We start from the raw sequence: 16,573 nt of genomic DNA, 5'->3' as shown, positions 1-16,573 counted from the left end.
TGTGCATCCCCATGTAGGGAAAATGACCTGGCAGAATCCCATTCTCCCCCCTTTCCTCCTCGTTCCTACCTGGAAGTAACAGATAAGGCATTTTCAGCAAAAATAGTGTCACCACAGTGCAAACAGATCACCCTGCCAAACCCAAGCAGCAGTGCTGTGCAAAGACAAGGTGGCACTCCACGTTACTGCACTACCATCCTGCTCAGCGGCAGCCTCTTCCCAACAGGAACGGCAGCTGTAGGTCCAATGCGGCAAGTCTTGCTCTTCGGATACGTGTTTTCTAACCAGTGAATGGTCCCATTCAGTACACTTCATAATCCATTGCAAAATAATCGATTTACTGATAGATAATATCAACACTTGCAGGTTTGCAAGAGCTTAAACCCTCTAGGCAAAAGCATAAAGCCCTTTTCATAATCAAAGATCTATAAATAAGACACTGATAAGCACAGTATCAAGAACAGAACACAAAATGGACACAAAATGCATCAGGCTTAAAGTCTCAAATAATTTTGGTACTTCACAGCAACTTAATCTTTGCACACATACGCAGAAGGAGCAACTCACGAGGCTGTGGAGTATCAGTCATAGCTGCATCAGTATTGAAGCCAGGTGCTTAGACACCTATGGACTCAAAGACTGCCCTGCTCAAATCCTAGTGACTACAGCCCCTTGGGGAAGAAGCAGGGGGGAAGCTCACAGGTCTCTCTAGAAGGTGGGGTTTGGTTTGATTTTGGGAGGTAGTCTTCCAAAGCAAAACAAAAAATCCTTCTGCATTTACCTTGGCTGGCTTTTAAATTCCAAGTTTGCCTCAAACCCTCCACACACACCCCACCCCAACGCTATTTTGAAGCAACACTCTGGATGCCAAGGGTCCTGAACACCGAGACAAGGATGAAAGCCTTAACAAACATTAAATAAAGACTTTAAAACTTGGAGCTTGAATTTGTGTTATGAGAGCATTAACTGCAACCTGGAGTAGCTCTAGCTGTTTTCTTAGCATTTTAGGTTAAAAAAAATCCAGAGGCATAAGACTCTCAGAGCAGGATGATAATTCCTCAGTACTTTATTAAGGTCTTCAGTTTATACACCGCCGCTCTGTCAGCTTGTCACTAGACCATGTAAAACATCAGACAGAGAAGAGGGAAACATGTTGGCTAGAAGTGCGACAGACTCTCTGAACAGCATTATGAAGAGTTCCACTACACAATGCAATTGGAGTAGAGTAAAATAACAGCCAACCTACACAGGTTGTCAAAATGAGATGAGACCATCCTTCCAGTACAGATGCTTTACTCGCAGCACTTCTTTATGCACAGACATCCACAAAAGGGACTCACCAAGGAGTGACATAAAGTGAAGAGCTCCAAAGTCCAGGAAAGCTCAAAAAGGCTTAGTTTGCATACAAAAACTCAGTTAATTCCAGAAGTTCAAGTCCAAGTAGACTTCTGACTAATATTAATCACAAATACCAGCAATTTACCATGCAAACATTTTAATTGTTTAAATCGCTCTCTTCCAAGCATGAAGAGACAGAAGTACCACTCCACGGTGGTACCTCCTATGACAGTGACAAAGGACCACCTGCTTATAACTTAAACAATAAATTCCTGTTTTGTATAACTGAGGCTGAATACCCACAGGATATTATTAACATTTCCCCTCCAGCATCTGGTCTAATAAAGAAACACAGAACAGCTTTGCTGTAGTACAAAAGTTTACAGAAAGTTCGACAATTTAATTAAAGACAATACAAAATATGTTGTCTGAATTCAAATAATTTATGTAAAAGTACATGAATGAGAAAATATTGGCGAGAAGATTTGGGTAACCATATTATCAGATGCATGATCTTTGTCCCTAGAGATAACGTACAGTCAAAAATACATTTATCTTTTACGTTACAATAAAAGACAGCATTTTAAAATAAACACAATTTCAGGTCTACCAGCCCTTTAACGCAAAAAATCCTGTTAACACAGGACAAACTGATAGAATAAAAAAAAATGGAGCAATACTGAAGTCTCTGAATAAGCCTGTAGTGTTTGTTTTTCCTTTTATCGAGGAGGGAGAAGACAACAGAAGACAAAGTGTTTTGTTAGTGCTCTGTCTTCTCAGTTAAGTGTTTTAAAAAGCGTGATCAGAGCATCAGGGATCACTTTCACCCATACGCCCCAGAAAACCCCCCTCTCCTTGTGAGGAGAGAGGGTACAGATCAGGCACAGACCTTCCCTTCCGCATGAAGCGGCGCCACATCCACACAAGAGCGGATCCTGCAGGCAAAGCAACCTACCCCTACCGTACTCAGGGCGGCAGTTTAGCCCCAACAAGCACTTTCTCTCAGCCTCCAGCAGAACCACTATTCCTCTCAAATTGTCAGTTATTTCTTCACGTTCATCAAATACTGAAACCCCAGAAGCCACTTGCTTGATTACGGTATCAGACAACAGCCTGAAACACCCAGGATTTCTTACCATGTGTCACTTGCCCTCCACATTTTTGTGGTCAGCTAAGTAGTTTAACAAGACGACACATGATTAATTTCTTTGAAGATATTTTAGTTCATTAATTCTCGATAAAAGCATTGGTTGCAGTACAATAGTTTGACATACAGCAACAAAACATACTCAATTTACATGCACAAGCTATTCAACAATAGTACATGGTCTTTCCTATTGCCATTATAATACGAGCACTACTATGACAGCTGACACAGCCTTCCGATTGTTCTCATGAGCTCTAAAAAAGTGACGAAAACAGTGTTCCAGTTGGTACGACGGCAAAGAACAGAGGTCTGGCCAGTGCTGGAAGATTCCAATGAAGGTGCCAGTATCATCACGGGAAACAGTGTTGGAATTACTGTAAAAACAGCTACAAAAAAAGCTACGCAAAATTGTTTTGATCTGTTCTTCAGTTTAAAAAAAAGAACATGTGGGAAATACTTACAGCTTTGTATAGAAACATACCAGAAACACAAGTACATGCAGAGGAAGAAAAGTTAAGAGTTTAAGGCAAGACAAATGTGTGGATGACTAAAAAAACCTGATCACTGAAGTACTGTAAACCAGCAGCAATCTGTTGGGGAAAGAGTGCATAATTTTCTAGCAGGATTGGTTTATTGGGGGGTGGGGTGCATGGGTGTGGTTGGAGTTTTTTGTTGGTTGTTGTTGTTGTTGTTTTTAAAGCTTCCCACTTTGAAAATGCAAGCCAAAACTCCTCTGCATTTGTGTTCTATGCCTGCCTGCTTTCTTTCAGTTTTACAGTTTGGTCCAGATTCTCGTGGTTTAATGTACAAAGTACAGTACATGCTACTAGGACTACTCACTGCAAGTTTTCAGAGTCTGCTTTTCAAAAAACAGATACATCACTGTCACCTTCATTAAAGGTTGATGTCAAAGTTTCAGTACTGCTTTTAAAGGGCTTCTAGAAATGAGAACAGAGAAGTCAGATTTATGACCAAGAGATAAGCAATGAACTCCGTAAAACATACACATTACAATAAGACTTTTCCTATAGCAAATAAAAGTCATCAGGGGACTTAGTTTTTTGTTTGGTTGGGGTTTTTTTGGTTTGTTTTTTTTTTTTTTTTTTTTTTTTTTTTTTTTTAAACATTTCTTTCCAGGTTTCAGAAGTGCTAGCAATCCCAGCAATAAAACTTTCAAAGTGCCCTGGCTGTGCCTCTCTTTTTAGTGTCTTTTCCAAATGGTATTCGAACAGGTAAGAAACCCTCTCCTCTAATCAACAGTTGTCAGTTTAGCATTATGCTATTGGCAAGTCAGATCCTGAAATATTATGAATATTCAATAGCTGTAATCAATTTATTCATGACCATATAAAAAAGTACAGTTAAATGTGACTGCACTGTCAGATCTATAATACACCAAGTAAGACTGCAAAAATAAAAGGCAAAAAAAAGAAAAAAGGCCTCAGGTCTCCTTTTTTTGTTGGTTTTTTTTTTGTTTTGTTTTGTTTTTTTTTACTAATTGTCTTGCAGCAAAAAAGTAGCAAAGGCTTAACCTTAAATACAAACTTATAATCTGCAAATCAGGTCCTCTAATCCAGACTGATGGTACACTTTGTTTCAACTGAACCACCCATTACAAACTTGCAAAGCCAGCACTCATTCACACCCTGAAGTGCTCCCCGGCCTTGTCCACCCAATCAACTCTTCAGACCTTATTTTAAGCAAAACAATAAAGAGAGTTGTTTGTGGATTTGAAATAGTTGGTCTGAATTCTTTAATACCACACTCAAAACTCAGGAAGACAAATTTAAGTATCTCTCAACTCAATTCTCAAAATATTGTTTACAAAGGGAAAAAAAAGGCATGAATACAAAGTATAGAAGGTGTTAAACCACCACCTAAAAAATGGTCTTGGTAAAGAGCCTACACTGGAAACACTTACCTTGTCAAAGCATTAAAATGATCATCTCAGAAGATAACTCAGAGAGACAGTCAGAATTGTGAAAAAATGCAAACTAGACTGTTGTAGATCACTGAAATACCTAATCAGTGCAAAATGATGGCTGGGGAGGGGGCAACCAGTCACCTTGCAAAGTGAGGGACTTCAAATTACTCATCACTGACCTCCTTAATAATCTGCATTGAAGGACCTGACAAACAGCAGTGAAATTTTTGTCATGCAATTACAACTGTTAAGCAACCAATATGCAACTCAAGAGTGATACTGTCATCCATGGTGGATTATTAGAGTAATAATCCTTTAAAAAATAGGGTCAAAGGGGAAAGTGGTAAACATCAGTTGCCATTAAGTGAAAAAACACTTCAAAAATTTACAATTAAATAAAAAGTTAGATGATGTCTTATAAAAAGAATTACTGAACACAACAAAGCCACAATAAATTAGTGTTTCCATAAAACGACATGCTGAAGGTTTTGTTCCCAAGTCTATACATTTTTTACTGTCTGTTAATTCCTAAATATTGACAGCATAATTGAATAATTGAGGTACAGTAGTTTACATTTGTATATGTCTTGTAAAAAGGTTAATTTTTTTCTTCCAGTTTTTCTTCCTCATCGCCAAAGAACAACAAAGGAAACATTCCTAAAATGCACCCAACGGTCACTCCAATAGCTTTACCCTGGAGAAAGGGAGAAAAAATTAAGTTTCTCACTGATCAGTTGTTACTCATGTGCTCAATAGTACCATCACACCCAGGAAAACAGACCCTTTGCTCTAGCTTTTGGTTGGGAGCCACGTTTTTCTTAGCATGCAGACTAGAAACACAATCTAGGAGAGAGACACCAGTACGACAAGGTTAGAAACAAGCGTGTGCTCTGATAAGAGACAATTCTGAATAAAAAGGAGGGGAACGACTCGTGAAAAGCTGCAAAGGTGGTAAGGGAGGAGCCAGAGATTCAAAGGATCAGTAGGATGGCCAGGAAGACAGGGAAGAGGGAGAAGGCGGGGTGGGGGGGGAGAGAACCAGATGACATTTTAGGTGCAATCATAATTGCATCTGCTTGCACCTGGTAATGCAAATTATCATCAAGGTCAGGAACGAGAAATTCCCTGGAAACATGACAATTTGCAAAGGCACAAGGTGAAGACAAAAAAAAAAAAACCGGAAAACATTTCACAATTGACCTAGATGTAAAAGTCAACAGGAGAGGAAAGAAATAAGAAAAGGCAACACCCAAACCACATCACAAGCAGTAGGGGGACAGTGTTGAGAAACTTGAGACAGTGGATAAAAAAGAAAAAATGCCAGCATGCAGGCTAAGATGCTCAGAAGCCTTTTCACAGAGAAGTGCTGTGCATGAACTGCAGTGCAATGACAGGCTTTTGCCACAGACTCAGCTTCCACCAAGAAAACTCTTATGTTGGACAGAGTAGAGGGCAGCCCACTGATCACATGCCAATTCTTCCCCACTCAATGCTTTGATCTACCACTGCTAAAAGCACTTTTCCCCCCCTAACTTTTCCTCAGCAAGTGTTATTTCTCTTCCCTTAAATCTGCAAAGATATTTTTCCCCATGAAGGTTCATTCTGGCAAAGTGAAAAGAAGTATGTTTCTTCACTCAGTTTCTTATAATCTGTTTCTTTAATCAAAATAAACTAACACTTTCATTGCTGAAGTGGGACTGCTTCAAATGTTTAAATGTTAATTAAGTAATCATCCTGAAAACGAATCTGCAAGATGAGCGTCCCATAACTGTAAACCCAGGCGGTGAATATCACTCAAATGCTAAAAGTTTACCCAGGGGAAAGCTAATTTCATATCCAAGCTAATTACAGAATACTAGAAATGAATACATACCAGCACAGGTATATGAATAGCAAGCACTTGACAAAGAATGTAGAGGAGTAAACTACTAAGAGGCCATGACTTTCAAATAAACTATCTTATCACAGTAGCCAGAGCTCAAACCAGGCATCTGCATGGCATATGTGAAGTCATTGCAGAGACTATCCACGTCACTAGTCACTCGTGGCTTGTTGCAGACAAAAAACCACCCACGCCTGAACCAATGCAGTCTCATGATGCTCCTTGACACAGGCTCACAACTAAACCTTCCAGGAAATGCGCAAAACGTTGGTGGTTGTTAGTATTTAATGGCAAAAGTGACAAAAAGGATTTATCACCTATTAGTTTAAATAAAAAAAGCTCCATGCAAGCAGTGCCTACCTACAGGATACTCACCAAGTGTGCACTGAGACGCGTTTGCCACATATCAGCTTGTTTGGGTGTCAGATCAGGGATTGACAGACCCAGTCGTGAAGCTAAAGCTTCTACATAACCTGCAAGACTGGAAGAACAAGAAACCAAGAACAAACCATTTTGGATCTGACACTATCTTCTAGTGAAGCTTTTGAAATATTTGAAGCACTGAACTTAAAATGAATAGCTTTTCCTTCAGCATACTGATAAAGCCATCACGAGGTAAATATGGGAAAGTGTTCAGGCTTCTGATGATCACATTTTGCAATGTAAGTTAACTCATTTTCTCACCAATTTAATATGCAATATTTCCAGGAAAACTTTACGCATTGAGACACAACTGGTGTGAATGTTACTGTATTTTTGCAGAGCTTATAAGTAACCTTTACTGGAGTAAAGGTTACACACACACTAGTTAGTAATAAGCCTTGTTATTTGCAGGAAAAAAAAAAAAAGAGGGAAAGTGGGAAAAAAGAAGCATAACAGACAGCTTTACTTTCAGCAATTATTCAGAAATTTCCTGTAAAAAAAAATTAAGTCAGCTGCATCTGTTTGTATCAGAAATAGGTATGCCTAGATCTGAAGACACTTCCTTCTCCTCAGATAAAACAATTATATATCTATCTGAGGAGAAGGAAATGTCTTCAGATCTAGGCATAACAATCTGAGGAGGTATATTAGGTATACTCTATCACAGCAACATATTATATCACAAAATAATGTATTTTTCCATTTGTATTTTAATGAACGCACTTTTTGTAGAAGTTTAATACTTCCTTAAAAGCAAGCGTTAACTACAGACTACATCAAATCAGATTGAACAGCAATCCCAATTTTATCACTTAAAATATATAATACTGTAATAGCAGGAGAGTTACTCTGTTTCAGAACTATGGCATTGCGGTTTTAACCTCGACAAGAACCACCTAATATTCCAACTTTTTCTTAAAAGGACAGAATACATTTCTAGAGTCATAAAGTTTACTGAAACAAAATTCAAGAGCTAGGAAAAAAAATAAAGCAATTTCAGCAGTTTGTATGTTTTAGTTCAGTAGCACCAATAGTGTTCACAGGAAAGGAGAAAAAAAATAAAAATCTGTTATTAATACAAGTTCAGACATACCCCAGTCCAGCTAAATCTGAAACAAGGTTTCCCAAAGCCGCAGCTGGAGGGAGGATGAGGAAAGAGAAGGGGAGAAGAAGGCAAAGTATTATTTTAATTACAAACAAAACCAACACACACCCCTCCCTCCCGCCCAGTGACCCTCACTCTTCTCAGTATATATAGCATAAAAGACTAGAACTAAGGTTCTTTCATTTTAGAGTTTTTCTTCTGACCTCATTACAGTTTGTAATAACAGCAGCAGACTAACAGTAATAGGAAGCGCAACTATTTTTCTCAACTTACGTGAAGAAAACTTGACAAATACAGAAAGACAACACTGACACCTGGAAGTCAAGGTAACAACTTTTCAGATCAGAGTTAAAAACGGCCACGCGTGGCTGCCAGTTTCGCACAGCTAACGCTGGACACCAAGCAAGGCCTTCCAGCGCCTGAAGAGGCACTGGAAATAGAAGGAGCTGCTACTCAGGTATGTGGCTTTGATAAACATTCCAACATATCCGTGAACTGTGTCAGTTTAGGAATTAATACTGTACGTATGACTGAATGAAGTTACACACTTAAAATACATGATTTCACAGCAGATCGTATTGCAATAAGCTTGCTTGTGACTGTCTTGCATCACAACAGAGGGTTGCAAATTTCCAAACGATTAACGTGTTCTGCTATATACATTTTCATTTAAGCTATCTGGTGCTTTCCAGCAATGCTGCACCTGCAGTTGGCAGATCCATGAGCCGTTTCTTTTCCTCTGACGTTGCAGAGGCACCAAAGCTTTCGAGCCGAGCTTATCAGTTTTGGCCCGGTGCAGGAGCAGGGTGGCTGCTTGGCCTTCCCGCGGTATCGCACGGAGGCAGAGAAGCCACCGAGAACAGCGGCCAACGCAGTAAAAGGACACCAACGCTGATCTTCACTTAGCACTGCAAGCAAACAGCAACTTACCAATACGTATATACACATACATAAATACCAGACCCTAGGGAATTTAGAGCGCTTCCAATACAGGAATGCAAATACACTTTCCTAAGTGACCCAGGATTTGAACTTTTAGATTAAAACCGACAACAAGCATTTCAAAAACTATTTGAACTGAAATTCCATTTCTGCAAATGGAATATGTCCTTGCTTCAACCATAGATTGTTTCTTTATTAGGAAAGGCAGCTGCAAGACCAAGGAAGAGCCGTTTCCAGCCCTGTAGCCCACTTTCAGCCTAAAATATAGGAATGTGCCATATTAGTCTACACATACTGCATTTTTATTACTTGCCTGCCATAGTTGAAATTCCTAGGACAACTCCAATTGACAACTCTATTTGGGTGCCCTGAAAAATAAGAGTTTTCTCATTATTTGAGGGATTTGGAGTTAAACTAGATTATATTGATTCAACTGGCAAAAGTATTGCTTACTGCTTGTTTACATTCAGACTGAAAGGATAAATGGACATTACTTCTACTAGATCCGCGCAGCTCCTACCCTCCCAGCATACGTATTTCCCCCTAGGACAAAAGCCTACTTCTGATATTCTTTTAATATTTTCTATTGTTTCATAATGGCCACCTAATGGATAAAACCATAATCCCTGTCTCTGCATACCGTTTTCCCCACTGTAATTCCTAGCTGAATGCACAGCTCCGAATGCAAACTTCTACAAATACTGAGCAAACAAATAAAACACAGTATCGTAGCTCCTTACTTTTTCAGTTGAAGAAACAAAATCCCAGTGAACTGCACGATGAAACAGCAGTACATGGTCCAAAGATGAGGGACAATGTGCACGCATCAAAACAAGACATGTTCCAGCTGGATATAGGAAAATGTTTTCCACTGTGAGGACAGTCAGCCACTGGCACAGGTTGTCCAGACAGGCTGTGCGGTCTCTGCCCTTGGACCTTCTCAAGACCCACAGGATAAACCCATGAACAACTTCGTCTGACCTTACAGCTGACCCTGCCCTGAGCAGGAGGTTAGACTAGAGACCCTGAGAAGGTCCGGAGCAGAAGCAAGACTAGAGACCTAGTGGGTCCTGCAGTCCCTTCCCACCTGAATTATCCTATGATTAAGATCACACTGTCAATGACAACACTACACAAGGAAGAGTATCTTTGGCCTTTATCCATCTTCCTGTTCCACTAGCCCGTTTCATCTTCCAAATGAAGAGGAAAATATCTCAACAGTGTTACTCAGAAATGCCAGGCTACATCAGTACAAATCAGCATCCGCACTAACGCTGCCTGCATCACTCAGAACAAAGGAACACATCAGTAAAAGCCCTGAAGACCTATTCATCAACACATTATAATCACATTACCATCAGTCAGTAAAAAAAAAAAAAAAAAAAAAAAAATGTATTGACTACGTGATCATAAATGTGTCTTGCAGCACAAATGAGGATAGGGAAAAAAGGAATCCTCTTCTCAATTCAACAGAATTAGTTACAATACTGCCCTCCAGAAGGAGCAACACTCCTGTGCATTCTGCAAAGGCTGAATAGAGCACGGGCATTTTCTTTAAAAAAGAAAAATTAAAATAGAAATTAGTGAGTTGATACAGAGGGAACAGAATCTTCCCGAACCTCTCATTTACTACTTGAACAATATGAATCTTACTGACTTGATCAAGGAATTAAATAATGAACTTACCGCAGCAATCATAATTGCGTTATCCAAAAATCCAAACCCTACAAAAGGTAATGCATTGTGGAAGAACACTAAAAGAAATAAGTAACAAAGAGAAAATAAATATTTATAAGAGAGTTCACTAGTTCACACGAACTACTGAAATGTCAGTCTAATACTGCCTTTAAGAGAAACAAAGACAACATACACAAAATCCCTTTCCTATTACTTCTATTAGTGACCTTTTCATTTCTGGCAGGTTTGGTAAAACGCTTTGCTACACATAAGTGTTACTAATGGCTTGCAAAGAACCGGTTAAACCAACTTACTCTTTGCAAAAATACCTGTACAATTTTGGATGGAAGCCACTTATGCCTACTACTGCACAAGAGAAATATTTAAAACTACACAAACTTTGATACTATTTACAGTCCTTCCAACCGATGTAGCAGTATCACTGAACACTGCCAAACTGTCTCACCAGACTCCCTGCATTCTTCTCTTGCTCGAAATAAAGCCCCTTCCTCTGCAAGTCCCTCTCTACTCCTGTGCAAGACCCCCATCTTCTCCACGCATTCCTAAAAGTTCATATTTTAAGAGTACTGCCTGGAGCTAGGCAATTCTTAGCAAAACTCCTTCAGGTAAATCTGCAATGCTAAGGTGGTTTTCACTAGCGTGTCACACAGCGTTCATTATCTCACTATTCAACCCAAACTTCTGTAACTTGATTTCGTTCGGGCACTATGATGAGGACAAGTTAGACTTGAAGCTGCTCCTCAATACATTAAGAAATGAAGTTCCACCTTTTTTTTCATGCATTTTTTTCTTTTCACTTCTGAAACTCCAAGTAAACCCTATTTGAAAATATCTTCTATTGCAGGAACTTGCAACATGCCGGTCTGAATAATTTCTAACAAGCAGCACAGTGCTACTGTATTGTGCCTTTTTGTCCTGCTCCATTTTCTCTCTCAAGTTTTAGCTTAAAAGCTTCTGATGGAGACGCGACTGAATTTGCACAGCATTGCCTCCAGCTGAGTTTCAAGGTGCTAGCATCGTAAGATTAAATACAGCACGAAGACAGGCTACATGACTAAAAATACAGCTTAGAAAGTTAGAACTTTTCTTTTTTTTAACATTTAAAACGCATCAGCTATTTAGTGTTTTTTCCCCCACTTCAGATGGGACCAATAATTTCCTGTATTTTATAAACGTAGAGATGCAAATATATGAAGAGGGAAGAAAGAAGAGTGCATGAACCTGACAGTCATGTGAAAAGAAACTGGTGTGAGTCCCTTTTGGGTTTACCTCTCACAGACAGCACGAATCCATGATCATATCAACAACAAGGCCATGCTCAAGAGATCTTTCATGCTCAGGTACTAGAACATGTTTGGACTTCTGTAACTACTTCATAAGAACACACATACCTTCTTAAATGGACAGGTAAAAGACTAAAGCACAGAACATATGAAATTTTCTGATTTTTTTTTTTTTTAAACCACCGCAGGACAAAAACCCCAAAAACATAAATAACAAAAAAGCACCCAGAGATAGCTAGTATTTTCAAAATGTGTGCACCAAACTCTGGAGCTACAAAGGAAGCTCGAATTCTTACTGAAGTTGACAGAATTTTGGAATCCATGGAGCAAACAGAACCCCAGGGACCAAGCAAAAAAAAAAAAAACAAACAAAAAACAAAAAAAACCAAAAAACAAACAAAAAAACCCAAAAACCAAAAACAAACAAACAAACAAAAAAAACCAAAAAAAAACAAGTGTAGATGCCTAGAATATGAAACTGTTCAACCAAATATATTTGCTCACTGACAGAGTTTAAAAAACACAAAAATACACCGATTTGGAAACTAAATCAGAATTTGAATGGCCCTGGTATTATAAAGAATACCAAATCTATTTCCAGCTTCTCTGCAATTTTATCCCACTTCTCGGTCCATTTAAAATATATGCGACGAGAAGCAAGTCAATAGTTTTAAGCTTAAACACAAAAACCCCCACAAGGTACTGCAGCATCAGTGCCACTCGGCTTACAAAAACAATGTTTGCTGCTGGCTTTGAACAGCGCGGTCTCATTTGGGCTTTCTGTCCTACTTTCACTAAATGGTGCGCATTCTCCAGCTGAGGTGTTATGAAATAAAGCAGGCAGAGTGACTGCTGGTGCTTGCTTGGGTTTTCTGTTACTCCGTACGACAGGGATGAGGACAGACCAGCACTTGTAGGAAGAAGATGAAGCAATTCAAAGACAGACTGCACAAGTACCGAACCACATTCAACAAACATTCTTCTTTTACCATGTTTCAGTTGTCCTGGAGATGGTGGTGCAACCTCCAACTTCTCTAGAGAAGTCAAAATGAAATGAGAAAGTTAGCTAGTTCATCACAAATTCAGTTTATCATATTATAAAGTGTTCACCAAATTACCAGCAGGCAAAAAAGCAGTTATGTTATTTAACAGCTTTAAAATTTGAAGAAAAATGCTTCACATCTACATTGTTATTATTTTTACAAAAGATAACATATTAAAAGCCACAAAGTCTTAGAATGATATTAAGATTAAACTAGTATAGTGATTATGCAAAGTAACAGCACACATTAGAAGCAGCCCAACAGCCATCTCTATTACTGAAAATTAGAAAAATACTAAAATTAGAAAAACCAGGACATCTAAAGAGAATTGTATTTTATTATTTGTTTTTAGAGGTCCTCTAAGCATGCATCAGACAGCCTTCTCTCCTCCAGAAACAGTCTGCAAAAAAATCCTACCATTTCTGTTTTGACAGAAGGCATCTTTTAATAACTACTGTGAGAATAAAAGAAAAATACTGTGACGACATTAGAGACCACTGATTTCAGTAACGGCAGATCAAGTTTGGTCATTTGGTGCATGTTTCAAGTACCCTGGCATCAAACCGTTAAGAGCTTGAAGGACAAGGACGTCACCCCTGAGCCTGCCAGAGTGCTCCATCGGAAGCTAATGCAGTCTACTAGAGGTGATGCACAGAATGCAGCAGCAACAGCTACCCGTTTCACAGGGGCAAGGGAAAGAAAACAAGCCACTTTTTTAGGCTTTTGTTGTTTGTTTTTCTTTTTTTTAATGTAGATATTGAGCATGAGACTCCTTTTTAAAGCAGAAAAAAAAAGTTGCCCCAATACCTTCCAGTATTATGAACCCTCAGCTTTTGACAAGTTGCTTCCATACTTTTGATTAGGTAACTTCTATAGGCAAAGGTAAAAAACGGTAAAACATGAGAGGAGCCTACAACACTACCTCAAGTATTCAGATTTTGCTTGGGGCAGCCAAGCACATGAAAAGACAATGCTGCAAACACAGGCTGTACAACATTTGAGCACACGTCTGATCTGTACAGATTAGAGTGAGTATCTCTGCATCCAAGTCACTCGTACTCAAAACTATTGTAAAGGAGAACCTAAAATAGTCACTTAAATTAGCTTCAGGAAAAAAAAAAAAAACGGTTAGACCATAACACCAATATTCAGGCAACCAAAATCACTGACTTCCAAAATAATTTCATTAATTTAAGGTCTTAAACTATAACCACCTTCAAGCTTTAGCAGTTATTGAAGAGCTGCTTCTTCCCTCTGCCCAATAAATAAACTACCTAAGCTCTACAAACACCACTTGTACTCATCATGCAAGTAGGAGAAGTACAGCCAAATACTATAGAACTAAAGATTTTTTTTTTTTTCCCCCTAGAAAATGCCAAGGAATTCACAGATTCAAACCTCAGGCTGGAGGAGGAGCAAAAGACCATCCCATGGTAAACAGAGGGGAGCCCTGCAAGAGCCAATCTTCCAAAGCCGCAGGCATCACTGCTGCCCGACAGCCAGAAAACGTCAGACCAAAATTTTCAGCTTGTGTTCTGGGAGGATGGGACCGAGGGTGGGACCCACTTTCCCAACACAAACTTCTCATGCACTTGTCTGCATGTGGTCTCCCTCCATCGTCACAGGTTAAGCAAAGCTTTTATAGAAGCATGGAAAAAGAGAGCTGTCTGTATATACCAGTATTGCCCTTTCAGCAGCTTTTCTCAGATTCAGCAAATTTGTACAACACTGGGGGAAATCAGAGCCACTTTGAATCAAAGAGATTAACTGAGGCCACAGTTTCCAAAAGCTCTAGATGCCCTGGGGGTGGCCAGGCAACCCAAGCCAGCACCATCACATTCCTGATGAAGCTTTCCTAACCTCCTCTTGCTCCATCCTGCTGGATGCCAGGAAGAGAATGAAAACCCCAAATCACGAACTCAAGCACAGGAGGTCACTGAGAGAGTGCCGCCCGCCGCGGCTTTCTGCTCCGATGGGAAGCTATCACACCGACCAGTGGGGTTCCTTGGCTTCACGGGACACTGCCACTGAAACCATCCCCACTGAAGTACCATCTGCTCTTCAAGTCTAGTTCTCCATATACAAGGATTTAATGATAAAAAGCTGTAACAGCATACATAAACTTCCAGGAAACACTCTATTTACATCTGAGGAAGACATCTTTTTGAAGTATTTTGGGTACCAACACAGAAGACAGAAGACTATTGGTTTGTCACACAATACTACAAAGCTCCAGCCCATCAGTCTTGTGGATTTAACTACAACTGATGTTTGAGTTTGATAGCACATGGCAGCCTACATAATTAAACTCTACTCAGTGTAGCTAGAAAGCTATTAAAAAGCTAAAAAACAGTGCATAATTGATTTTAGAAGCTTATTACCAAAAGGAGGAATTGAAGACAAGCGTTTGGTAAGAGAAAAAAAAAAGTAATCTTTTACATCTATGAATAACGGGAGTTTCAAGTCACATTAACTAAAAAGGACATAAACCTCCTTTAGAGCATAAATCAAGGATCATCTTGGGTTGGTTTTAAAAGGAGGGAGGCTGGGGGACACTGCTTTGGGGGCAGAGGAGAGATGAGTTAGTGTAAGGTAGAGGGAAACAGCAAGGCATCAAATATAAGTGAAAATTACTTCACCATTGAAGTAATTCTGTAATTCTGAAGGAGTCACTGTTTTGGTCATGGGGGATTGTTCTGGTTTTGGCTGGGATAGAGTTAATTTTCTTCATAGCAGCTGGCATGGGGCTATGCTTTGGATTTGTGCTGGAAACAGTGTTGATAACACAGGGATGTTTTTGTCACTGCTGAGCAGTGCTTACAGAGTCAAGGCCTTTTCTGCTCCTCACCCCACCCCACCAGCGAGTAGCTGGGGGTGCACAAGGAGTTGGGAGGGGACAGAGCTGGGACAGCTGACCCCAACTGACCACAGGGCTATCCCACACCACATGGTGTCATGCTCAGCACATAAAGCTGGGGGAAGAAGAAGGAAGGGGGGGACGTTCGGAGTGATGGCATTTGTCTTCCCAAGTCACCGTTATGCATGGTTAAGCCCTGCTCTCCTGGAGGTGGCTGAACAGCTGCCTGCCGATGGGAAGCAGTGCATTTATTCCTTGCTTTGCTTTGCATGCAGCTTTTGCTTTACCTACTTTATCTGTCTTTATCTCACCCCACGAGTTTTCTCCCTTTTACCCTTCTGACTGTCTCTCCCATCCCGCCCGGGGGGAGTGAGCGAGCGGCTGTGTGGGGCTTCGCTGCCGGCTGGGGTTAAACCATGACAGGGATCCCTTCTAAATACCCATTTTATGAAGCAGGGCACCTAAGGTGCTTCAACAACACTCGGGCAGTCAAATATTAAAAGAGAGGTTCCTAAGGACAGCATGGTGGCACCATGCTCTGGAGACCAGACTGCTCTCGTCCAGCTTCAGGGCACTCTTGGGCGTCTTCCCACCGCATCCATAAGAACTTTCTGTTTTATGAAAGAGTTTTGCTAAACTCATCGGGAAGTGTGCCTGACATACAGCTTCACTCATCATTGAGATAAAAATTAATCTGGGAAAAAAAAAATTCTGGGATCGCATGTATTAATGAGACAGGGATAGAAGAAGTCTGACAGAAGGTGATCAGATAACTAAGTGCAGTCAACCGTGCTCACGCTCCGGGGAGGGAAGCTCCAACCCTGACACCCTCTCTGCCGAGCCAGGACACAGGTCTCCAGCCTGGAGAGGGTACCTAGTCCCACCCTGCTCAAAGCAGGGCCAAATCAGCCCAGGCTGCTCAGGACCTTGT

The 16,573-nt window shown here is 40.2% G+C and overlaps 1 protein-coding gene across 4 annotated transcripts in view; it reads right to left on the bottom strand.

The window, feature by feature from the left end:
* Positions 1 to 1,029: 1,029 nt before the first annotated feature.
* The window catches only part of TMEM65 (transmembrane protein 65), a 35,132-nt gene continuing 19,588 nt past the window's right edge, over positions 1,030 to 16,573 (bottom strand). For 2 of the 4 annotated variants that reach the window (XM_082326122.1, XM_082326124.1), the window contains 6 exons: positions 12,732 to 12,776; positions 10,448 to 10,515; positions 9,075 to 9,129; positions 7,808 to 7,850; positions 6,667 to 6,772; positions 1,030 to 5,103 (listed from right to left, as the gene is read on the bottom strand). In XM_082326122.1, the coding sequence (XP_082182248.1) occupies positions 5,008 to 5,103; positions 6,667 to 6,772; positions 7,808 to 7,850; positions 9,075 to 9,129; positions 10,448 to 10,515; positions 12,732 to 12,776 (413 nt within the window). In that variant the 3' untranslated portion in view covers positions 1,030 to 5,007. The remainder of the gene's footprint in view (positions 5,104 to 6,666; positions 6,773 to 7,807; positions 7,851 to 9,074; positions 9,130 to 10,447; positions 10,516 to 12,731; positions 12,777 to 16,573) is intronic. The other 2 variants (XM_082326123.1, XM_082326125.1) reach the window with 2 other exon arrangements.

Source organism: Platalea leucorodia (assembly GCF_965183815.1).
Source record: "Platalea leucorodia genome assembly, chromosome: 1".
Lineage (NCBI taxonomy): Eukaryota > Metazoa > Chordata > Aves > Pelecaniformes > Threskiornithidae > Platalea > Platalea leucorodia.
Note: the sequence above shows the minus strand (reverse complement) of the source record. Positions and strands in the feature narration are given on the sequence as shown.